The sequence below is a fragment of the Bos taurus genome, chromosome X (assembly GCF_002263795.3).
Source record: "Bos taurus isolate L1 Dominette 01449 registration number 42190680 breed Hereford chromosome X, ARS-UCD2.0, whole genome shotgun sequence".
NCBI lineage: Eukaryota > Metazoa > Chordata > Mammalia > Artiodactyla > Bovidae > Bos > Bos taurus.
The window spans coordinates 17,499,788-17,526,020 of record NC_037357.1 but is presented as its reverse complement, the minus strand read 5'-3'; the positions used below and the strand labels follow the sequence as shown (position 1 = coordinate 17,526,020).

Sequence of the window (26,233 nt, the reverse complement as noted above, 5' to 3'; positions counted from 1 at the left end):
GCAACACAGAGTGGAATAGATTTCCCAAGATCTTTATTGATTAAGCAAAACCTTTTTTATTTATGATCTGGTCTCACAATTCCATGGCTTGGTTTGTGTCTTTCCCAATTCCCAGACATTGAGTCTGGGGTGAGTTCACCAAAGAGAAACTGGCAAGACACTCTGATGTGTACACACCTACAGTGTACACTCTACACACTCTTTTAAGAATGATAAAATGAAGGATTTGGTTTCAGTTCCTTCAGAAGGACAACTGTCCTTCAGACAGTTGAGGGACCAAATTAAAGTTTCTTATTCTTTTCATTCTTCCTTCCCCCATTCGGATTCCCTCCTTCCCTATTATAGTTTCATGCTTACCTATAAAGGATAAAAACTGGATTGGGAAGTTCAGTGCAAATCTTGAAGAACTGATTTCCCCAAAAGGACTGCACCAGTAGCCAACCCTGCCACTGGCTCAGGAATAGCTAGACGTGAGTTTAGCCTTGTGATGACTTTGAAAGGATTGGGAGAGATTGGCCTAGAGATGGAAAATTAAGAGATGAAATAAGTAACAGTCTCAGATTTGGACTAAGTTATTTTCTTTCATACCCATTTACTACAGGAGATTTTGAAATGGCAACTCTTAAGCATATATGATACAGTTTAGAGTGAGAGAGGGCAGTAAGGCCACTTGAGAGACAGTCCTCCAAAGCATTTCAGGAAGTCCCATTTTCTTTGTTGACTTCCAACCTAATACATTTCTAGTTTCCCTAGAGCAGCAGTTTTGAAGTGTGATTTGAGAACTCAGGGAGTCCCAGAAACTCTTTCAGAGGTGTGTAAGATCTTCCTTTTACTAACTACATATCTGTGTGAAGCTGGTTTTTATTCATACACTTCAACCAAAATAATATATGACAACACATTAAATACAGAAACCAATGCCGAAATTTAGCTGTCTCCTGTTCAGCCAGGCAGCGAAGATATTTTGCAAAAACACAAAAGCTTTACTGCTTTTCACACTTTTTTCATTAAAATGTTATTTATGCTAACATATCAAGACTCGTTGGTTTAAAATTAATAATAAATTAAAATTTTTTTCCTGAGTTTTAATTTCTAAAACAGTAGATGTCACTATATATCATGTAAACAAAAGCTCTTCGGGGTCCTCAATATTTCTTAAGAACGTTTTGGGTTGTGTTGGTTATTTAGGGCTATATAAAAAGTGACAGCAAAACATAGTTATTTAAAACAACAAACATTTATTATCTCCCAGTTTCTGTCAGGACTTTGGGAGCAGCTTAGCTGGGTGCTCCTTAGTCTCAAAGAGATTTCAGTCAAGGTGTTTCCTGGAGCTGCAGTCCGCTGACAGGTGACGGGAAGCAGGAGGGTCCACCTCCAAGGGGACTCATTTACACGTGGAACAAGTTAGTTGATTGGAAGGAGGCCTCCGTTTCTTACCACACGGACCTTCTGAGTGTCCTTATAACACGACTGCTGACTTCCCCAGAATAAGTGAGCCATGTAAGAGAGAGAGCAAGGAGAAAGCCGCAATGTTTCTTACAACCTAGTCTCGGAAGTGATACACTGTCATTTCTGATGTATTTGATTTGTTAAACACAAGTTACCAGTTCTAGTCCACATGCAAGGGGAGGGAAATTGAGCTCCACCTCTTGAATAGAGGAGTGTCAAAGATTTTGTAAACATATTTTTTATTTTGGCAGTGCTGCAAGGCATGCAGGATCTTAGTTCCCCGAGCAGGGATCAAACCTGCACTCCCTGCAGTGGAAGTGTGGAGTCCTAATCATTGGACCACTGAGAAAGTCCTTGGACATATTTAAAACCATCTCAGGGGTCCTGGCACCAGAGTACTCTGAGAACCATTTCCACATAGCAAAGGGGTTCTTTGGAAATTTTTGTCTTTCTGGGAAGACGAAATTAAGGCATTTCTCGAGGCCCTTTTTAGCTTCTGTCTGTCCCCTGTCCATTGTTCTCCGTTGCTTTCACTCTGCCCAAACCACCCGAGAAATTAACATTACTTGTTGATCTTTAACTAATGGAAATCTCTTGCATATTGCACTGAAATGAGGAATTTATATAATATTATGTATTATCTATAAATAATACATAAAATGAAACAGAAATTATAATGTTTGTTTGTTATATTTGTTTTTATTTACAGAATAATATAAATTACATATATAGTACTGTGTGTATATATGTGTGTATGTATGTGCATGTATGTGTATATATATATATTTTGTTGTTACTGCTGTTGTTCAGTTCAGAAATTTGGGAAACACCTATTATGTGCCAGTATACACACTGAAAGTCAAAACACAGTCTGCTCTGCCAAGTCAGTCTAATGTGGAAATAGACTTAAGTACAAATAATTTCAAACCAGTTTTATAAGTGCAAAAGAATGTGCAGAGTCTATGGAGGCAGCCAACAGGGGAGGAGAGAGCTCTGCCCAGGTAGAGTGGAGGCTTCATGGGAGATGTGGTGTATTAATTTGTAACAGAATCACATGTAAAGCTTTTTCAAAATAGCACACTATTCCAGTCACATTTTGAGTTTACTCTGTCAACCTAAACACGCTTATAAGTAAATAGGTTTATTAAGATCCTGCTGCCTTCTATCTTGGGCTCTGTGAGATCCATTCCCTTTTGCCTTATTGGGGAGAGCTCTATGGGTGTTGATTCCTCCAGGGAAAAGAAAAAAATTGGTAAATGAGTTCCTGGCTGAGCACCCAGATTTGGCACTTTGTTAAACTCATTTTTGAATTTGTTGCTAACCCCCAAAGAAAAGAAAGGGTAGTGAGAAAAATGTCAAAACCTGTAGACTTGAGTTAAGTTGCAGTCAGGTAGGACTCCTTGGGTGTTGGAAACATGAGCCCACCCCATAATGCTTCTCATCTTTTTTTGCAAACTGAAGCAAAACTGAGATGGAGCCCTTCTTTCTGAATTCTCTGCCGGAATAAGAAAACAAAGCAACAGGAGAGTATCTGATTTCATTTAACTCTCTCAAATAGGCATTGTAAACCCTCTTAGGGAGAGTGGAGAATTGAAGGTTAAGATGCTCTCTTGCTAAATGCACTGCCCCCCGCAATCTGATGTTATTAAGAGGGCTTGTTTGGGCAGTGGTAGCACCTTTGTAAATTTCTCTTTTTGTTCTGCACAGCATTTCACACTGTCCAAAAAATATCTGTGCCTCCAGCACCCCTCACACCCATGCTCCAGGGCCATCCTCTGATAATTGGAAAGGAGCCCTGTTGTAGCTTTCAGTTTGTGGAGGTTGTAAGCAAGCTGTCTGAATCTGATTATGAGTTGAAAAGCTCCATTGCCTTATTAAAATAAAAACACACAAAGAAATGCAGGATTCCTTTGGTAGCATTCAGAAATCATCTGTTTGTTTTGTCTGCCCCCAACTGGGTAGTTTGCAACACACAACTAATCTTAGAAATTGCTTAGTTCAATTTAAAGGCGATTTGATAACTCAACTGGTGGTCTAAGTATGGGACTCAGCAATCCTTGGAGATACAAATATTGAAAATATCTGTCATCAGATTTCAACCAGTGAGGATAGGACAAGATGTACAAGTAGGACAATCAGAATAGAAGAAATGATATTTTCACAGCCCTTTCCAACTCGAACATTTTCAGCACATCTCAGATGTCAGTCTGACCCTCCTTTGCTCTAATGAATGTCTCTTTCACCACTTCCCCTATGATACTACTTACCTTGTCATTTGCATATCCCCCCAAAGTTTGGTATTTTATGACATGAGCACTATCTTTCCCTTTTCCAAACACAAAATCTGTAGTTGAATATAGTCCATTCAGCATCTACATATCAAGCTTCTGGCCCAAATGCTAACCCGTGAGAAAGTCACATGGTCCCTCTACCCTCATGAAATTACATCTATGTATTCCAGCCTTCCTTGTCCTGCACTCCCCCTCCTCCCTTTCCTCTCTGACTTGGCCTAAAGGGGCAATGGATTAGGTGACACTAGTAATGACCTAGAAAGGAAAGAACAAAAGCTGATCTCAGCTCCCTGGTCCAAAATCAATGCTTACTCCCACTGCCTCTCCGATTGCTGCTCTGGTTTGGCCGGGCAGCTTTGTAAGCTCAGTGGTGCCTTCCACCCTCTGAACAAAACAAGAAAACATGTCCTGAATGAATCAATGAGTTTCAGATCTGGTACAAGTCATTCTGCCCAAAATAGAACTCTGCTGCTTTCAACATTTGTCAACACCATCTATGTTGGTATAAGGATTAGGCTCTGATAAATAGGAGGAGCTTCTAGCCTAGTTAGGGAGACAGAGACACATAATTTTGATACATTGATGGGTGAGTACCAAAACAGAGCTATGTACAAAAGAATGGCAGCATCATAGATGGGGAAGTTAGCAGCTCTCTTGTGAAAAGGTAACTCTTAAGGTGGGCCTTGAAGGAAGAACAGAAATTCTACAAATGAAAGAAGGAAAAGAGTGTATTCCAGGCAAAGGGAACAGTATGAGAGAAAGTCTGGGCTAGTCTTTGGAATGGTAGAAAATGATAGTTTAGCGTCAGACTGTGAAAGGTTCTCTGCAGCAGAATTAAGCATGATTCTGCATCATTCTAATGATAATTATTTTAGTTTACATGCTTTTTTGTGTTTTCAATTTTTTTGAGCTCGTATTATTTTATATTAAGAAAAAAAATCCTAATGATAAAGGAGAAAAGTTCAAGATCTGCAGTTGGGGATGAAAGGCTGTTTTTATTTGCAGTGGTTTCCAATTAGTGCTGCTTTGATGCCTGGCCCAAGCAAATCATTGCAAGAAAGCCAAGGGAAGCCCCTCCCCCACAACTCAAGAAGGGGACGCTCCTCTTGAGGATGGTGGGAGACCCCAGGGAAGATCACGTGTGCCCATCTGCAACATTTCAAAATAGTTCGTGCATGCAAAGGGGCCCTCTCCTTTAGTTCCACATTTAACACATTGAAGAGACTCTCTTTCCTGAGTAGACTGCTGTGAGCAAGCATTGGGTTTGTCCCAAGCGAGAGCCTATGGCTCCACTATTTATATGTGAAATGATATGTTTGACATGTATGATTAGAATAAAGTGGAATTGGAATCAAAGAACATTCCCTTCAATTAAATTGTTTTTTCCATTCCAGGCAACTAATTGTCCAAACTTTTTTCTTTTTTTTAACCAGAGACAATTCAGTTGAGCAGACTGCCTTATTTCATGAGTGGAGATTTTTCTATTGTCTGTCATGTGCTACTAGCACAAAGAAAAGAAATCTGAACTGAGTCACACGTGGGTCATTAATATGTCAATTTAGTTTTAGGTATCTTTCTTTAAAGAAATAAAATATTCAACTCATCTCCTTCTAAACTTACTAGTATAAGCAGGGAGACAGAAAGTTACTTAAGAAAAGATAAAAGTAAAATATACTTAGTTCCCATGCCAGAACAAGTGTAGGAAGGAGTGACAAAGAAGAGGAGAAAGAGATGCCCAGTAAACCCAGTAGGCAGTAAACTGCTTCTGTCCTACTCTGCTACTTTGGGGGCTGTGGTGTCATCAGCTCTCCATCAGTTTAGAAAGTCTTCTATCCTGAAAAATGTAACGTCTGGCTTTCTTTTAAAAAATCAAAGTTTTTGGAAACCAAGACTTATTTTCTCAGTCTTTTGGAACCGAAAAGCTGTATGTGGGGACTGTGAAGTATTGGCCAGTTTTCTAGATGCGCTAGAGCCCTGCTCCTTGTTCTCATCGAGCAGCTACTGCCTCATCCCGCAGGTCCTGGGGGTTACTTGAGAACAAGCATTTATTTCATCATTTTGATGTTCTTTGTATACCAAACCCACCCTGGATTCTCGGTGGATTCTAATGGGGGTAATATACACTGAGAACCAAAAAGAACTCAGTGAATAGCCTATCAAGAAGAATAGGTTTTAGAGAAATAACAGTAAAACTTTTCTGGAGAGGAAAGTCTACAAAGGAAATATATCCAAATATTAGCAATGATTATCTCTGGCTGGTAGGACTATAAACGAGGGTTTTTTCCTTTCTGCATTTCTATATTCTATAAATTCTCAATAGTGAACATACATTTTTCTTTTATAATGAGAACAAAGCAGCAGAGTTCATTTTCTAAGATGGAAGAAATAGATTTTAACCATTCTTTGCTGCTCTTACCAATTTCTTTTCTCACGCTTCACCCTTAGCTTTTTTTCAAGTCCATCCAAACTGGCTCTTTCCCAGCTCTCCTGACTGTCTCTTTCCACTGTTTCAAGGAGTCTCTCTCTCTTGTAGACAAGCCCTCTCTTTCTCTAAGACATATTTCACCTTGTAGCTTTTCTGGAGTTATGTCTCAATAACAGCTTTATTGAAATATAATCCACACACCATACAATTCATCCATTTAAAATATGTAATTCAGCTGTTTTTACTATAGTCACAGAGTTGTACAACCCTCACCACAATGAATTCTCGAACGTTTTTGTCACCTTCAGAAGAAATCCCATACCCTGTAGCTGTCGTTCCCCAGCTTTCATCTGTCCCAGCCCAAAGCAACTACTGATCTACCTTATGTCTCTCTCCATTTGCCTATTCTGGACATTTCACATGAATGGAATCAATCGTATGTGGTCTTTCATGACTGGTTTCTTTCACTTAGCATAATGTTCTCAAGGTACACCTCTGTTATAGAATGTAGGAATACTTTTTTCATTTTAAGACAGAATAATACTCCATCATATGGAATATGTAATCATTTATCCATTTATCAGTTGATGCACATCTGTCTTGTTCTGCCTTTTGCTATTGTTAATAGTACTGCTATGAGCGGGTGTGTACATGTACTTATTAGGAGTACTTGTTTTTAATTATTTTGTGTATATACCTGTTATGGTAGTGGAATTGCTGGGTCATGTGGGAACGCTATGCTTAACTTTGTGAAAAACCACCAAACTCTTTTCCGCAGTGGTTTCACTATTTTACATTCCCACCAGCAATGTGTGAGAGTTCCAGTTTCTTCACTTCCTGTCTTTTTTTATTATAGTCATGCTGGTGATGTGGTATCTTACTGTGGTTTTGATTTACATTTCCCTGACGATTAACATATCTTTTTATTTAAAAAAATTTTTTAATTGTTTTTGAATCTCAATTCTTTTTTTAAATCGGCATATAGCTGCTTTACATTGTTCTTAGTTTCTGCTGTACAGCAAAGTGAATCGGATATACATATACATATATCCCCTCATTTTTAGATTCTCTTCCCATATAGGCCATTACACAGAGTATTGAATAGAGTTCCCTGTGCTATGTAGTCGGTTCCCATCAGTTATATATTTTATGCATAGTAGTGTATATATGGGAGAAGGCAATGGCACCCCACTCCAGTACTCTTGCCTGGAAAACCCCATGGACGGAGGAGCCTGGTGGGCTGCAGTCCATGGGGTCGCGAAGAGTTGGACACAACTGAGCAACTAAACTTTCACTTTTCACTTTCACGCATTGGAGAAGGAAATGGCAACCCACTCCAGTGTTCTTGCCTGTAGAATCCCAGGGACGGGGGAGCCTGGTGGGCTGCCGTCTATGGCGTCGCACAGAGTCGGACACGACTGAAGCGACTTAGCAGCAGCAGTGTATATATGCCAACCCTAATCTCCCAATCCATCCCTTCCCTCTTCCCTTCCCCCCTTGGTATCCCACCTGATGATTAATCTACCTTTTAAAATTCAACATCAGATTCTTAGACACGAATCCTTATGAAGGCCACCACCACTTTGCTACCAAGTAAAGACCATCCAAACTGCTATACCAGATTAGTCCAGTGATTTACCCAGTCCAATAGCTAGCTAGTCTCTGAAAAAGAGTAACAGGAAAAATATTTAGGGAGAGAACATGGTTGTACTTTCTCATACCCACTTTAACAGATGAAATATTATTTATCTTGTGTATATAAAGTTATCTGGGACTTGAAAAAGCTTAATTATCTTGCATACATAAGTTTATCTGGAATATAATATATATTTCTATAGATTATATATTTATATTCTACAGGCTCATAATAATGGAAATAAATTGCCAAATGGCTAACATAGTAAGGTATTATTCTGTGCCAGGTACTATGCTAAGCACTTTACATGCATTGTCTCATTTAATCATCCCAGCAACCTATCGTTTGCTTCATTTTAAAATAAAGAAACTAAGCCTCAGAGAAGTTTAGTCTGTCTAGTAAGGTTTTCCTGTTAAGTAAGTGAGGGAATAATTGGCATTTGAAACTCATATGAGTTAGACTCCAAAATCAGTGCTCTTAGCTACTACTCCTAATAGGTTTTAAGGGGCTGTCCTGAGAACCCAACCGTCATTATATCATAGCTCGTAGATGATACTGTGTTCTAAATTCAAAACAACTAATTCAGGAACAAGTTTTAAAAATACAGTCTCTTAGATCCATCGTGTATGTCCTATGGAGGTAATGAGTACTCTGTGAAGTAAGATGATCTTTTATTTCCCCAGGCTACCTTGTTCAAGTGTCAGAGAGATTCCCTAAGTTCTACAGTTTTAATGAGCCAGACATTATTTACATTCCTATGTCTTTCTTAGACTTTTATCTTGACCCAACCGAGTAATATCTTTCCATATTAAAGTGGGAGGTCTTAGGTTTATCACAGCCCTTCGTCCCCTCAACACTTAGATAGACCCTCTCTGAATCTGCTCCAGTGTGTCAGTGATCTTTATGATCAGCCAAGAAAAAGACTCCAAGAGTTGGGAGGCTGGAAGCAGTTCAGAGTGTTATGCTGAGTTTTTTTTTTTTTTTTAACTTCTAGAAAAGTCAAACTGGAAGGCTTTGCTATGAGTTCAATTTTTCTTGCCAGCGCTATGTTAGTGAGAGAGAATTTGGAGGTAGGAGGAGGCCTAAGGGAAACTTTCATTAAAGGGATGGCCATCACTTCTCATAGACTAATAGCCATATTCCATTTCCTTGTGTAAGGAGGGGAATTACTCGGCCTCAGCCTTTAGTCTTTCAATTTCCACTCTTGGGAACCGTATTATTACCTTGTAAAACGGAGCATCTCCCCTATTAGCGTTAATTGAACCCATCTTTTTCCTCTGTGAGAAACTATAATGTTGACTTTTATGTTCAGAGCCCTATACTGAGCCTCTTCACTTTGGAGATTGACGAAGCGCAGCTACCAGGAGTAGGCTATGAGAGAGTTTGAGCATAACAGGAAGTAACTGTTGGGGTATCAGGAGTTATATATGTCTCAATAGCCCTTCCCCAGTTGTTTTGTCCATCACCCTGGCTTTACTGTGATTCGAGCCTTTCTGAAGATGTGCCAAGTATTGTAAGCACGCATTCTCTCTGTCTTCCTCTGAATCATTAGTTGAAATGAGTCGTCTTATGGTAATAAAATGGAAAATGGCATTAAATGCAAGAAAATAATTTCCACCAGTCTTCTTCTTTTAGCCAAATCTGAGAACAACCCCCAGAAGGCATTTCTGGGCTCTCACCAGTGTCCAAATGAGATTCAGGCCTCTAGCTCCTCCAGAGGCCTGTATATCAGGTCAGTCCATTCTTAGCCTGGAGACAATATTGAATAATTACTCCACTGCCAGGAAATTCCCTAGTGAGACTCTAAAAACTTAGTGGAGACTTAAGATAAACTTGGATACAGGAAGTGCTCTTTAATTTCCTTTCTATTGATACTAGAAATATTGCTTTAGAAAATAAAGAGTATTTTACTTTGGTTTGTTTACTACTGGACATCTTTTGCATAGATAGTTTAGTATTTCTTTATAAGCATATACACTTCCCTCCAGTCTATAGTGTCTTATTTTGTGTGTTCATGTACATCTGAAAGAAGATAATAGGCCAAAAATTTTGCAGGGTATTTATGGGTGTGTGTTTATGCATGTTTGCATATATAATATGTTTTCTCTCTCTCTGTGTGTGTCTGTCTCTCACACGCACTCCTATAACATGAAAGCCAGAGCAAATATATAAAATATACTAAGAGCCCTCCCAACCCCCTTATAGGAACCACAATATACAAACAAAGAACAAAGAAACCTTCCTCCTCTAGCAGATGTGAGTTTCTCTGATGACATTGTCAGGAGAATTTCATAGAGCTTATACTGCTCTGAGCACCCTGCGATTCTGATCTGCAACTAATAGCCAGAGTCTATATGGAAAGGGGCCATCTCTAGGGTAATAGCATTGAAAATTACAATCAATGCACTCAATTACACTCAGAAGCCAAAAGATATGTAGCGCTTCAATGTGCCTTGTAATCAGCACCTTTGAGAATGTAGGTAACAGCATCTGAATGAAAAATGGAAGCTGAACGTGTTAGAAAATGGATGTTAGAATTAAATCATCCTCCTGATAGGAATAGCACCTTATATGGCAGGCAACTTTTTTTTCTGATATCATTTTATTGATTTAAAAAAAAACCTAAATTGTGACCTTGTAGCCAAGAATGTCTTTTAAAATCATTTATTGCTCTAATCAGCCTGGCAGAGCCTTTCTGTCATGCTGATAAGGAAATTAAACTTTCCTCATACTGGGTTTACTTGCGTCTTATGCACAGATGTTTTGTTTTTCTTTCAGGGAACTAATTCAGAAGTTAAAATCTTTCATCAGCTTCTATAGTGCTTTGCCTGGCTACATCTGCAGCCATAGCCCTGTGGCTGAAAATGACACTCTTTGCTGGAATGGACAAGAACTCGTGGAGAGGTAATCTTTTTTGAATGTTAAATATAGCAGTATATGAGAAATACTCATCATATGCTCATCTCAGGCTTAGTTATGTCTTCTCTCCATTAATTTCATGAGAAAAATAATAGAAAAAAACATACACACGAACATCTATGACATGGCACATGCTGTCTATAACTTACAGCCCTCATAGAACTTACAAACTTGGAAGCGCACAGAGAACTATGGATTCAGGTACATTTTACAAATGGTAAGCATAAAGCAAGTCTTTTTTCTGTGGGTCTTTGGCTTCTTCCACCTTCTCATTATGTGGGCCCTTATTGATTGATTGATTTAAAGAAATCATATTTGTACTAATGGTCGTTATTTATGAGAATGAACTACATATCAAGCACCATGCTAAGTGCTTGTATGTGTTAACTCTCTATCCTTATGTCAATCCTATGAAATTGCATTATTTCCCCCTGTGTTATAGATGAAGATGGAGAAAAGAAGAAAGGGGAGGGAAGGAGGAGTACCATTTCACATCATTTTTATTGAAATGTTTGATTCTTTGAGTGTTTCTTAGTATTATCTGTACTAACATTTGTCATCTCTGAAGAATTTGCTAATCGCTGGAAAGGAAATAATATGTATTCTTTTTCAGCAAATATTTACTGAGCATTTTCTAAGTGCCTCTCATGTAGAAGTAAACAGAACAGGCAAATTTTCCTATCCTCAAGGAGCCTTCATTCTAGCGGGTTAGTGATATTCCTGACTGCCATTGCTTTGTATGTGTAGAAAATGGCTTACAATTAAAGAATTAAATCAGGAGGGTAAAATGCTTAGGAAACTCCATAATGGGGTGGATGAACATGCTTTCAAAAATGTGCGTGCAAGGGGTAGCATGTTGTAGAGGGGAGTACAGAAGAGACCTGGGTGCAAGTTCTGAATCTTTCACTGGCCAGTTGTTTAACCCAGGGCGAGTGACTTGAGGCAAGAACTGAGGTGGTTGGGTTAAAGCAGCACTAGTTCCAACAGTCTGTGTGTTTTATCTCCTTATCCACTCATTCATCCATACCTTCAACATTTAGGTTTTGAGATTGATGTTTATGATTATGTTTTGAGATACTGTGCATTAGGCATTGAGGTGGGTGCTAGGGGTATGAAGATGAACAAGATGACAGGCAAGTTACTTGCTTTGAAGACCTTTACATTCTAGCAGAACCCAATATCCAGACATAGGATAATTAATAATGATGCTAAATGGAATTAATTAGTGGTGTAATGCCATGGACGGAGGAACGCTTTGGAGCCACATGAACTTGGGTTTTCATCTCAGCTCTGCTACTGACTCGGTGTGGTCTTGGGTGAGTCACTTCACCCAGCAAGTGTCAAGATCCTCTTCTGTAAGAAAGGGGTATCTCCCAGTATTGTTGTAACTAGCAGGTGAGATAAAGCCCCTAGCAGGCAGGCACATACTGGAAGCTCAGTTGGTGTTAGTTCTCTTCTTTCTACCTTCCCCCACCACCCCTCCTCTTCCCAGGGCAAAGTAGAACATAGGCCTGAAAACAGCTTGTTTCTCAACTAAGCTTTGTACTGACCTGGAACAATGGGAATGGGGTGTATATTATCATGCTAAAGTTTCTATCAGGTGCTGAGTAGAATCATGAAAATGTATCCAACTGTTGTGGCATATTCATTTAAATTATCAAAGAGAAGCAGTTGGTATTTGGCTTTATAAAAAGCAGATGCTTTAAAACGGGTATGCTGTTTAGTTGCTTAGTTGTGTCCGACTCTGTGCGACCCCATGGACTGTAGCCCGCCAGGCTCCTTTGTCCATGGAATTCTCCAGGCAAGAATACTAGAGTGGGTTGCCATTTCCTTCTCCATTAAAACAGGTATAAATGATACCATATTTCAAAAAGAAAATTCCCACAGGTTCAGTATGTGGTTCTTACGTAAACTTGATGAGAAACCATCCCAATAACTTACCCACTGGTATATTAAGATGGTGGAAAATGAACAATTTTTCATTTGTTTTGAGCAGCATAACCATGGTTTTTTAAATTAAAAAGCAAATTTTAGTTTATACTTATTTACTATTGTAATCATTCATTCATTTACTCATTTAACAAATATTTGAGTGCCTATTATGTATCAAGCACTAATATTTGTTTCCTCCTTGTTGTGATCATTTAGAGCAAATGTTGTCACCGCACTGAATATATCTTCTGATATATCAGATGATCCCGTTTTAGTTACTTCAAAACGGTTTCTTCTTAGGCAGTCCTATGTTTTTTGAATTAGTGGGATTTTTAAAAATTGAATTTTACTCATATAAACTATTCATGTTCGGTATACTTTCATGAAGGATGTTGTCCTGAAACTGAGAAAATCATTTTCTATCAAATGGTGGAATCCAAAGCCTGCTAACTTTGAATGAGTCCAGAAGTTAACCAAGGGGGCACTTTTGCACCATGAAAATAGCTCTGCTAAACAAAAACTTTTCTGTTTAATTTGCCAGCTTTTAATATCTTAGGATATTGAACAAAATAATAAATATTATAGTATGGAGGGAAGCCATTATTTCAAGCTCTTATTTGTTACTTCTGCAAAACCTATTTTTTTCAAAGCAACTTTTATTGTTAATATATATGATGCAGAAAATGAAGGAAGGAAGAGAAAGAAGGTGGGAGGAAGGAAGGAAGTCAAATGTTATTTGTAGACAGAATACGGGTAGTGTAATCCAGGAAGTGCTTCTTCCATGGTTGGCAACCTTGGCTTATCATTAACCTGTACTTTAATCACTGACCTAATGCAATGATTGGAGAAGGAAATGGCAACCCACTCCAGTATTCATGTCTGGAGAATCTCAGGGACAGAGGAGCCTGGTGGGCTGCCGTCTATGGGGTCGTACAGAGTTGGACACGACTGAAGCAACTTAGCCTGCATAGCATGCAATGCAATGATGAGAGCAGGAAATAGTCTTAAACTAGGTTTTTACCAAATTACTCAAGAATATACATTTAATAATATGAAGTTCTGTAGCCTGAGCATATGTGTGCCCTCTCTTTGCACCATTTATGAAGAGTAGCCTTGAGCTGCTCATTTAGTCTTAAGTAACAGTTGCCACTTCATATTGTCAAATGGGTTGTGACTTTGTTATCTTTATAGGTTGGGTTTGTGTTCCTTTGAAAATATTTTACTTTAAATCAAGAAAATTAATGAAAATCAAGGATCCCGAAAAAGAATAAGACTTGTCAGTGGAGACACATGATTAAAATGAAAATATTGATGTTAAAAATCCATATCAGCTGGGTTATCATAACTATTTATACCCTCCCACTGTGGATCTACCTATTTCTCAACTTTTAAAAGTCAAACAAGTCACTGTCTCTCTGAACAGAGCCATATCTCACATCCTTTCAGTTTTTGTCTCTTCTGAATAAAATTAATCAAACTATGCAGGAAAAGAACGTTTTCACACATCTAGTCTCAGGGAGTACCACGTAAGCATCATTTGTCTTCTCACCTCCCCCGCCCTCCACCTCCTCCCCATCTTGGCTGGAAATAAATATTGGCTTCCAGGATTTCACAAAGAAGTCTTCAAATTAGCAAGCTTGACTCATGTGAGGTATACTCCATCATGAGAACCAGCATGTATCCTTCAGGCAAAAACCTCCTACCATTGCCAAAGGCAGAAAATCCTCCATCTTTTGCCTTTGTAGAAGCACAGAGAATTTAAACTAGAGAATCCCTGAGACCAAGATAAATATAAAGGTGCCCACGGAAGAAAGCTAACACTGGGCTTAAAAACAGCTAAATGTAGGCTTTGCCTGCAATGATGCTGAAAATACCTGTATGAAGAGTGAACAATTTAGCAAATACATTCTCAAGCACCTTTTTAGAACTGTTAGGCCAACTATCTGGCTGAAATTTTCATTCTTCTTTTAAACGGTTTGATACCACGTAAGCCCTGTTTTATTATTTAATCGTTTATTTTGAATTAGCATGAGAGAAATTATTTGAACCTATACATATTTGAAAACCTTAGAAAAAATGCTGGTTTTTCCATTTAACATCTGGTAATTCAGGTTCCTTCAACAAAAATTGAGCACTTAGTATGTACTAGGCCCTGTGGGGCATCAGTGATAGGTATTAGAAGCCAGTGCCTGCCCCTGCTGAGGGGTTTACAACTCAGTGAGGAGAAAAATAAGGGAAAAAATCAGCCAGCCTTTTTTCCTCAGCAGTCCAGAGAGAGCTCCCCTCAGAGGTGTCAAAGCAGAGGTTCTACCCATCTGTATTGGGTATCTTTTCCTGCATAGTTCAATTAAGTTTATTCACAAGAGATAAAACTGAAAGAATATGAAATATGGCCTATAGAGTGACAATCACTTTGACTCTTTAAAAGTTGAGAGATCTGTGGATCCATAGTGGGAGGGTATAAAATGCTATGATAACCCAGCTGATACTAATTGATATTTTCTTCAGCATCAATTTTTTCATTTTACTCAGGTGTCCCCACTGACAAATCTTATTCTTTTTCAAGATTCTTGATTTTCATAAATTTTCTTGACTAAAAGTAAGGAATTTTCAAAGGAACAAAAACCCAACCTATAAAGATAACTATGCATGCTTGTGTGTGTGTGTTGAGGTGAAATTCATATGATATAAAAGTAACCATTTTATGGTGTACAATTCAGTGGCATTTAGCACATTCACAGTGTTGTACAATCAGCACCTCTATCTTGTTCTAAGACTATATCATCACCCCAGAAGAAACCTTGTACCCATTAGCGGTCACTTCCCATTCTCCCCTTCCGTCAGCCTCTGGCAACTAACCAACTGCTTTCAATCTCTAGATTTACCTATTCTGGATATTTCGTATAAATGGAACAATTCACTTAGCATAATGCTTTTTAAGGTTCATCCAAGTTGTAGCATGTACCAGCACTTCTTTTCTTCTTATGGCCATATAGTACATTTTGTTTATCCAGTCATCGGTTTTCCACCCTTTTTTTTTTTTTTGGTTGCACTGAGTCTTTGTTGCTGCGCGTGGGCTTTCTGTAGTTACGGTGAGTGGGGACTACTCTAGTCGCGGCGTGTGGGCTTCTTATTGCGGTGGCTTCTCTTGCTGAGGAGTACAGCCTCAGTAGTTGTGGCATCCGGACTTAATTTGCCCCGTGGCATGTGAATCTTCCTGGACCAGATATCAAACCTCTGTCTCCTCACTGATAGGCGGATTCCCATCACTGTACCACCAGGGAAGTCCCTCCACCCGTTTTTATGTTAACCCTGAGCAACTACCGCTCTGGTTAGGCTTTTCCCACCCCCTCTGAATCAGCTTGGCTCACGCTTAACCTTGAGGATAAGAGAGCCAAAGCTTTAGGTCTTCCATCCTCATCATACTTGAGCAGCATTCCCGTGCTAGGCTCTCCTCCACCTGTCCTCATCTCCATGGGCCTTTGCAGTCATTCTCCTCTGAGTCCTTTTTTCTCAGCGTTGTATATATACTCAGCTGGCTTCTCCTACAGTCAGCATACCTCCTACAGGAGTTTCTACTTCCCTGGTGACCTTGACGTTCATCCATTCCACAGGTACAACTATTTGTGCTTTGTGGCACAATGCCTCAGTTCCCTCTCTGACCCAGTCCTAGCTGGTTTTGCTGCTCCTCTGCCATGTTGTTGGCCTCCATGGGCCTGGATCTAGATGTCAGCCCCAGAATGTTTCTGTTCTCTTCTGGCTAATAGATCTACATAGCCACTTGTGTTCATTGTGGATCAGTATCCATTTTGCACTTCCTCAGTATGACGCTGGGACTCTGGGTGGAGTACACGGGGCACCTGGCATTAGAGAATAAACTCCATGAGATCCGCAGGGTCACACTGCAATGAAGGCACGTCCTCTGCCTCTTAAATAATCTTACCTTCCACTTCACCTGAGAGACTATAGACACATACTCTTACTGCGAATTTTCCCTTGTTGCCACTGATCAGACAAGTCTTCCAATGTTTATAAGGCCTCTCCAGGATTTCTCTACTTAATTGGAGAGGCAGAAGCAGGAATATACAAAGCAATTATTTTACTTCTCGAGTTTTGTTCTGGTCTCGAAACCTTCTGAATGCTTCAGGAAAGTAGGGTAATGAGACTATTTTTCTTCTGCTGGATTGGAGGGATAGACTGTGTCATAGCAACAAGTGGGAATGAATGTGAGAACCATTAACACCCAATTTCTGACATGTACAAAATAATTTTTTTTAATTGAGATGAACAAAATGGTTGATTTTGGCTGTATATGCAGGAAAGATGAGGGAAAATAGTTGATTCTGTTTTTATAATGCAGTTATTTAAAGAACACTGTTTTGAGGATTTGAGGTAGGGGGAGGGGCCAATTTGTAACACTAAAAGGTTTTTCACTGGTTCACAGAGCAAAACGAAAGACCTTCAGAATCTTCAATCTGGCAATGAATGATTAATTGCAGAAAAGACCTATGTGCCGAGTGTATAGATATTCAGACACAGACATTTGCACAGCTCATTCCAATCACATCAGAACAGGCCAGCAGAATGCAGCAGTTGCTACATATAGCTCCCATACTCTCATGCTAAAGTAAGTTGTTATTATTGTTTGCCTTCTGTTCGTTTAGGATTATGTTGTAGTTTTTGAAGGCTCAAGGCCGTATACATAGAATTTTAAATATGGTATAGCCAGTGAAAACCCCGATGGAGAAGCAAATATAAGATTACAAAAAAAACAGAGCCAAGAGGAAGTGGGCAGAGAAAAGAAAGTAAACAGTGGATCATGGAAATAATATTGAGTGATATTGAGTCAAGTCCTAAAGTCATTTGCTTCTGAGCTGGTTTAGGCACAAACCAGACTAAACTCGTGCTGAAGCCAGGGCTTATATCTCTTCTCAGCAGCCCCTGTTGTGGTGCCTGGAGGATTATAATCTGAGGTGCAGTCTTCAGTATCCCAGCTCTTCTCATTGCTAGTTCTTCCTCTGCCTCCTATCCTGCAGGAAGCTCTGCTTGTGAAAGGCTAGTAGGAGGGAGAGAAGAACAAATAGGGATTTGGTTGGTTTTCCTTTTTTTTTTTTTGACCAGGAAAATATTATTTTGTTTGGAGCACTGTCTGCCTCCACGTCTTCTCGGTCCCCTTCAGACATTTTTGGATTTCATTTTATTCAATCTTCCTGGAAGCAGAAACATGACTCTTGACTTTTTTCTGATTTGACTGTGTGTCCTAGAATGAAAGTACTGAGGTATAGCTAGTATGGCAGCTTACATTCTAACTTGCTTTAGGTAAACATAATTGCTCATGGAAAAGTTTGGAAGGAAAAATAGATTACATAGAAAATGGCTTAACTTGGTGTAGCATGAAATATTTGTGTCAGTGAAAGATTTTTATAATCTTGATAAGGTAAGATAGATACATTTGACATGCACCCCCGTGCAATAATTCCTCTAAGGGCTTAGATTGGCATATTCTCCATCATATATTTATTTCAAAACTTGCCTCTAGTGACAGCTATTTTTCAGGACCTACTCCATGGCAATACAGTGACATTTATCCCTTAAGATTATAGTGTCACATACAGCAGCTCAACCTGCAGAATTGAGTGAGAAAAACCCAGCTTATCCTAGTGACTAACAGCATAATATGGTCTGCCACATTCAGGATGGGCTTGTCAACTGTCAGGTCTAAAGTAGTGAGAGGAGACACCCTCACGGCTCAGCACAGATGTCTGTAACCACCTGTTGAAGGCTGGATGACCTATTCTTGAAGCAGAGTGTGCCCTATTAGTACTTAGGCCAGCCCCACCCACACTCAGTTGGATCATCTCATTATAAGAAGAGCATTTGGGCCTTCAAGACAGGACCCCACACATCCATACCCTCACCAAACCTATCTCACCACACAGCTTCCTCTTTGAAATGTGATTCTGAAGGTGGAGTAAGGCCTGTCTCCTATTACGGTCACTGCTCCATGCACTGCTCCATTTTTGCTTGGAAGGCTTAGGAGATGGATCCATGAAGGACTATAATTGCTTTTAAGAAATTATTTATTTAACACATCAGGGCTCCTATGTGCTTGAGGTATTATTGCCTCCTTCAGAGTAGGCAACTTTAGTAGGTCATGGACTGACTTCACTGAGGCCACCAGTCCTCAAAATATTTTTTGACATCTTCTTTAGGAAAGGGTCCCTGATAGCTCAGTTGGTAAAGAATCTGCCTGCAATGCAGGAAACCCCGGTTTGATCCTCTGGAGAAGGAATAGGCTACCCACTCCAGTATTCTTGGGCTTCCCTAGTGGCTCAGCTGGTAAAGAATCTGCCTGCAGTGCAGGAGACCTGGGTTCGATCCCTGGGTTGGGAAGATTCCCTGGAGAAAAAGCCTTGAGGTCATATGGTCAGTTTCCCAGTCTGCAAGCTGTTGGTGTTCAGCCCATTGATCATCAGTGATACAGACGGAGAATTAGAGAAGGCCCTGAGAGGTTAGGATGCATGAGCCAGGTGATTGGTGCGTGTCTGGAAGAGTGAGTACAGTCACTAGAATAATACAGGTGAAGGTTTTAATCTTGGTTTAGACATTGACTGTGTGCTTCTAGCAGGTCCTTTAACAGCACAACCTCTTCCCTTATTTTGAGATGGGCATAATTGTACCTGTTCTGCAGGACTGTTGTGAAGGGGTATGCTGACACATGAGTACGTGATTGCTGTTGTTAATATTGGCACATCATTAGGGTGTGGTTGAACAGGACAGGTAAATGTCCAGGGCCAGGGTGAAGAGTTGTAGGCCATTCTTCCTGTCAAGGCACACTGGATTTGGGGTAAATATCTGTAAGTCTTTTGGAACCACACTGTTGAATGGGGAGGCTGCTTAAGCTGCGTTATACCATTTGGGATCTATTTGGGGTAAGAGGATAAAAGGAGCTGTGTATTTCTTGTGACACTTAAACTGATTTTACATAGACTTTCCAGAGAGGCACTCCAGAAATGTTTTAAGTAACGTCAGAATCGCTGATGGTACCCAATATAGTTTTGGCTGTATACATTCTGATTGATATTTATTTACAAATTTGAAGTCTGCCATTGCTTTCTATTCAGTGCTCTGAGAGCACGTAAGGGAGGTGGCGAATTGACTGAAACAAGGCTGCTGGGCGGGACAAGTGCCCCGGCCTTTTCTGTCTGAAGTGGACAGTCAGTCCTTGAGTGATAGCAGTGTTGCTTCATCAGAACGCCTTTGACTGACACAAGCAGAACCTGCCTGAAACATTTTCATCCAGGTGCTCTGACCCAGAAGAGTTATTTCTGGCAGTCACTGAGCATCAAGAAAATGGACTCTTGAGACTCCGAGTTTGAAGGACAGGCAGAGGCCTGTTAGGGGAGCCTCTTGGGAGGCTCTTGCCAGTGGCTCTGCTCTTAGACCCCTCTGGCTGCCTTATTGTTGGGGCTGCTGTGATCGTGCTATAGATTTTACCCGCTGCCGGAAACGATTGGCAGGTGCCCCTTCTCTACTGCCACTGGCCCCAGTTCTTGCCCCAGGGTAAGCTTTTGGGGGCTCCCTTGCAAGAAACTCAGCTCTGCAGGTTTTTTTTTTTTTTTTTTTTTTTGCCCTTTACCACCTATACTTAAGTGAATGCAAAATATTGGCTGCGTTTCTCTGGTGATTTTTACTAATAAAGTCAAGTAGTTAGGAATTAACAAAAAGCACCCAGAGGCAAATTGCAAAGTTACAGGGCAATTGTAAAAAGCCATGGGGTAGTTGTTTCAATGCATAGCTTTCGGATCAGCAAGCCTGGGTTTGGATTTCTGCTCCAGTAGGTATTAGCTCTTTCTCTTCTCTGAGCCCATTTCCACATCTGCCCAATGGAGTTAATAATTTCTACCTTTAATGAATTGTTGACAGGATTCAGAGAGATTGTGAATACAGAGTACAGTGCCCGAAACACAGTAGGCCCTTAAGAAATGGTAGCTGCTATTGCTGTTTTTCAATAAAATGAGCCTATAAAAATGGTCCTTCCCATTCTTTACTGGAAGAGACATGGAGCTCTGCATGACTTTAATTCCCTTCAGTGATCCATTTCTGAAGTCTTTTACCAACAAAGGTCCATATAGTCAAAACTTTGGTTTTTCCAGTAGTCATATATGGATGTGAGAGTTGGACTATAAAGAAAGCCGAGCACTGAAGAATTGATGCTTTTGAACTGTGGTGTTGGAGAAGACTCTTGAGAGTCCCTTGGACTGCAAGGAGATCCAACCAGTCCATCCTAAAGGAAATCAGTCCTGAATATTCATTGGAAGGACTGATGCTGAAGCTGAAACTCCAATATTTTCCAACCTGATGTGAAGAACTGACTCATTGGAAAAGACCGTGATGCTGGGAAAGATTGAAGGCAGGAGGAGAAGGGGACGACAGAGGATGAGATGGTTGGATGGCATCACCGACGTGATGGACGTGAATTGGAGTAGCCTCTAGGAGTTGGTGATGGACAGGGAAGCCTGGCGTGCTGCAGTCCCTGGCATTGCAGAGAGTCAGATACGACTGAGCAACTGAACTGAACTGAACTGAACAGGGAGACAGCTTCACCCACTTCCTCTCATCTTTATCTTTGTTTTTTCTTCCTTCTGCAAAAATGTTAAAATCCTCACCCTTGCCCCTGTTCAGCACAGGTGGTGGGCATTTGGGCCCACTGCTGATAAAGTGAGAGTTAATTGCATCTATGGATATGTCCTAGACTAGACTGCCTACCTTTAATATCTTGTTTCATAGCAAAGGCCGTTTCAACGGTTCCACCTAGAACTTTTTAACAGTGACTCATTCAGGGAATCTTTCTATTTTACTTGCGTTAGAAACCAGGAAGGGTGAGGTTGCAGGGCAAATCTAGTTGCCCAATTCTCTGAAGTCCTTTCTGTCACCCTTGGGTTAACCTTTGTGGAAAAGGAGAGAGGTCATTAAAATCAGTCATGATTGCCCAATTTCTCAAGCCAATGAATGTTACTTTTTTACGTGAGTGTGCCTTTGATCCTTGGATTTGTCGCCTCTGTAATGAAGTTTCATTTCCCTCTGAAGGAAAATTTACTTTGATTTGTAGCTCCGGTGTCACAGGAGCTTCTACATTTTGCCCCCTGGTATTTTAGTGGTCCACGTGTCTCTGAATGGATGGATCTTAAGCCACCATAGTTTGAGTTACTCGGTGGCCCATTTTGTCCCCCTTCTTGCTTCTGGACACAGCTTCAGGCCCAGAGCTGGGATAAGTCCCTCTTGAAAGAGAGCCAGAGTGAGCTGGCCTCACCTGAGGTCAGGGTGCACCAGCCTTGGGTCCAACGGATGTGTAGAGGGTTATGCTACACAAGAACTCAGGCTGGGGACTTCCTGGTAATTGAGTAGTTAAGCCTCCGAGCTGCCAGTACAGGGAGTGAGGGTTCGATCCCTGGTCAAGGAACTAAGATCCCACGTGCCATGCAGTGTGCCCCCCGCCAAAAAAAAACTCAGACTGAAAAGCTTAATGACCAGGACCAGAAAAGGCCTGAAGGGGCCAGAAAAAGCTGTTGCTGTGGCCTGCCCCTCCTTATCCTTGACTCAATGGCATCCTCTGAGGAGCCTGAATCCCCCTGCCCCAAGCCCAGTCTAAGACCCTCAGCACATAGGTGTCCCTCTGGCACATCTCCAGTGAGCATGTTTTATCTAATCTCCCACTAGAAGACAAGCCTGTGTCTTCTCTATGTATCCTCCCTGTTTAGTTGTACCTGCCGTAGAATTGACTCTCTATACTGTTGAATACTGTTGAATTCAATAAATGAACCAACAAACATACTTGTTGGTAACAAACCTGAGTACCAGATCCAGCTTGCTCATGGTATATGTGTCTGCCTTTGGACAGGTTTACTTTAACTCTATGTTTCATTTCCTCCTCCTATGAAATGGTGAAATTAATGCTTCCCCTGCTGACCTCATGGGGTTGTAGTGAGCCTCCAGTAAGCAAACGCACATGAAATATCTTTGAAAATTGTGAGGCGCCCTCCATTTACTAGGTGTTAATATAGAAAAGTGCTTCCCAAGTGGCTCAGTGGTAAAGAATCCGCTTGCCAATGTAGGAGATGTAGGTTTGTTCCCTGGGTTGGGAAGATCCTCTGGAGAAGGGAAATGCTGCCCACTCCAGTATTCTGGCCTGGAGAATTCCATGGACTGTATAGTCTATGGGGTCGCAAAGAGTTGGACACGACTGAGTGACTTTCACTTCACTTCACTTCAGGAAGATCATCTGGAGAAGGAAATGGCAACCCATTCCAGTATTCTTGCCTGGTGGGCTGCAGCCCATGGGGTCACAAAAAAGTCAGAGACAACTTAGGGACTAAACAACAAAAATGTAGAAAAGTAGATCAGACACGGAGGGAAGTTTTACCTTGAATAAATGGCATTATGTGTTGGCTAATTAGCATAGCATTACTGGACTCTCTTTATGAACACACAGCTTTGAGCATCTTCCTGAGTATCTCTCTGTCTATGCATCTCTCCAGAAAGAGTACTTTAAAAAAACTGGGGACTTCCCTGGTGATCCAGTGATTAAAACTTCATCTTCCCATGGAGGAGGGGTTCAGTTTCAGTCCCTGGTTAGGGAGCTAAGATCCCACATGCTTTGCGGCCAAAAACCAAAACATGACACAGAAGAATATTGTAGCAAATTCAATAAAAACTTAAAAAATAGTCCACATCGAAAACATCTTTAAATTCCTTTTTTCCTTAAGCAAATCCACCTATTCCCACAAACTTCTATTTTTAAACAAGCCATTCCACAGTGTTGAATAAACTGATTGGCCCTGCTTAAGGAGATACTTTGGGGGATTTGTAGCATCAGTTTAAATTAATGAAAAGTCTCAGTGACAGACTTTTAAAATAAATGCAGCTTTATTACATTCAAGCACATATAACAACACCACTGGGAATAGAACTTGAAGAAAGCCTGCGTCGGAGAATCAAAGTGAACAAATAAGGATCGTTGATAATGAGGCTATTGTGCGAATGTCCTGCTGAAGACCAACATCCTCAAACGGGCTAACGTACCCCTGATGAAACCCATTAATTTTAGAAACTCTTCCCCTGCTCTTCATAGATACGATGAAAGTCCAATTAAAGCCCCCTTCACATGGCTTCTGGATAACCCAGCTTTTCCAAACCCCAGCGGATGGCATTTAGCTGGAGTGCTCTGTCCTCTGGTTATAACATAGTGATCCTGAACCGCAAACACCCTCTGGCCCCTATGGTGATCAGCTTGGTCAGGTTGGCCCAAGACTTTCTAATTTGGGCACAGAATGTCCCAAGTCCTGGGAAATTTCTCAGTCTCGGGCAAAGAGGGACAGTTGGTCATCTCCTGGCAACTATGCCCTCAGGAGCATAGGGAAAAGGCACCACCATAGGAGGTTTACACTGGATGGTTGAAGTGTTGCTGGGGAACTGCAGATCTGTTCGGCTTTCAGCCATCACGGTTTACCTTCTCTTACCTTTTCTTCCCTGAGGCATTCTGAAACCTTCTCTCTTCCCTTTGCCCCCTCTAATTCCTGTCTGAGCATGCAGTGAAACTTCAGAAAGTAGGACTGAGTGGAGGTGGCATAGCCCAGGGGTAGAGCATTTGACTGCGGAAGGTAGGACTGAAACAGTGAAAGTCTTAATCAAAAGAACGGCTAACATTTCTATAGTGCTTCTCATGTGTGCATTAAGTAAGTTAATTCTCACCACAGCCTTCTGATCTGGACGTGATTGTTGTTCTGTCGCTCAGTTGTGTCCAACTCTTTGTGACACCATGGACTGCAGCACGCTAGGCTTCCCTGTCCTTCATCATCTCCCAGAGCTGCTCAAACTCATGCCCACTGAGTCGCTGATGCCATCGACCACCTCATCTTCTGTCGTCCCCTTCTCCTCCTGCCTTTAATCTTTCCCAGCATCAAGGTCTTTTCCAACAAATCTGTTCTTCACATCAGGTGGCCAAAGTATTGGAGCTTCAGCTTCAGCATCAGCCCTTCCAATGTATATTCAGGACTGATTTCCTTTAGGATGGACTGGTTGGATCTCCTTGCTGTCCAAGGGACTCTCAAGAGTCTTCTCAAGCACCACAGTTCAAAAGCATGAATTCTTTGGCGCTCAGCCTTTTTTATTGTCCAGCTCTAACATCCATACACGACTACTGGAAAAGCCATAGCTTTGACTATACAGACCTTTGTCTGCAAAGTAATGTTTCTGCTTTTTAATATGCTGTCTAGGTTTGTCGTTGCTTTTCTTCCAAGGAGCAGACATCTTTTAATTTGGTGGCCACAGTCACCATCCACAGTAATTTTGGAGCCCAAGAAAATAAAAGTCTGTCACTGTTTCCATTGTTTCCCCATCTTTTTGCCATGAAGTGATGGGACCAGATGCCATTGTCTTCGTTTTTTAAATGTTGATGTTTAAGCCAGCTTTTCCACTCTCCTTGTTCACCTTCATCAAGAGGCTCTTTAATCCTTTTTGCTTTCTACCATAATGGCGGTGTCATCTGCATATCTGAGGTTATTGATAATTCTCCCTGCGACCTTGATTCCAGCTTGTGCTTCATCCAACCCAGCATTTCTCATGATGTACTCTGCATATAAGTTAAATAAGCAGGGTGACAGTATACAGCCTTGACGTACTCCTTTTCCTATTTGGAATCAGTCTGTTGTTCCATGTCCGGTTCTAACTGTTGCTTCCTGACCTGCATACAGATTTCTCAGGAGGCAGATCCGGTGGTCTGGTATTCCCATCTCCTGAAGAATTTTCCACAGTTTGTTGTGATCTACACAGTCAAAGGTTTTAGTGTGGTTAATGAAGCAGATGTTTTTCTGAAATTCTCTTGCTTTTTCTATGATCCAGTGGATGTTGGCAATTTGATCTCTGATTCCTCTGCCTTTTCTAAATGCAGCTTGAACATCTGGAAGTTCTCAGTTCATGTACTGTTGAAGCCTAGCTTGAAGGATTTTGAGCATTCTTTGCTAGCATGTGAAATGAGTACAATTGTGCAGTAGTTTGAACATGCTTTGGCATTGCCCTTCTTTGGGATTAGAATGGAAACTGACTTTTTCCAGTCCAGTGGCCACTACTGACTGTTCCAAATTTGCTGGCATATTGAGTGCAGCATCATCTTTCAGGATTTGAAATAGCTCAGCTGGAATCCCATCACCTCCACTAGCTTTGTTGATAGTGATGTTTCCTAAGGCCCACTTGACTTCACACTCTAAGATGTCTGGCTCTAGGTGAGTGATCACACCATCATGGTTATCTGGGTCATGAAGATCTTTTTTGTATAATTTTTCTGTGTCTTCTTGCCATCTCTTCTTAATATTTTCTGCTTTTGTTAGGTCCATACTGTTTCTGTCCTTTATTGTGCCTGTCTTTGAATGAAATGTTCCCTTGGTATCTCTAATTTTCTTGAAAGGATCTCTCCTGTTGTCTTCCTCTATTTCTTTGCATTGTTCACTGGAAAAGGCTTTCTTATCTCTCCTTGCTCTTCTTTGGAACTCTGCATTCAGATGGATATATCTTTCTTTTTCTCCT

General features: G+C 40.8%; 1 protein-coding gene across 1 annotated transcript in view; it reads left to right on the top strand.

The window, feature by feature from the left end:
* The window catches only part of GPC3 (glypican 3), a 463,174-nt gene that overhangs the window by 303,157 nt on the left and 133,784 nt on the right, over window positions 1-26,233 (top strand). The window contains exon 5 of the mRNA NM_001035463.2: window positions 10,580-10,705. Within this exon, the coding sequence (NP_001030540.1) occupies window positions 10,580-10,705 (126 nt within the window). The remainder of the gene's footprint in view (window positions 1-10,579; window positions 10,706-26,233) is intronic.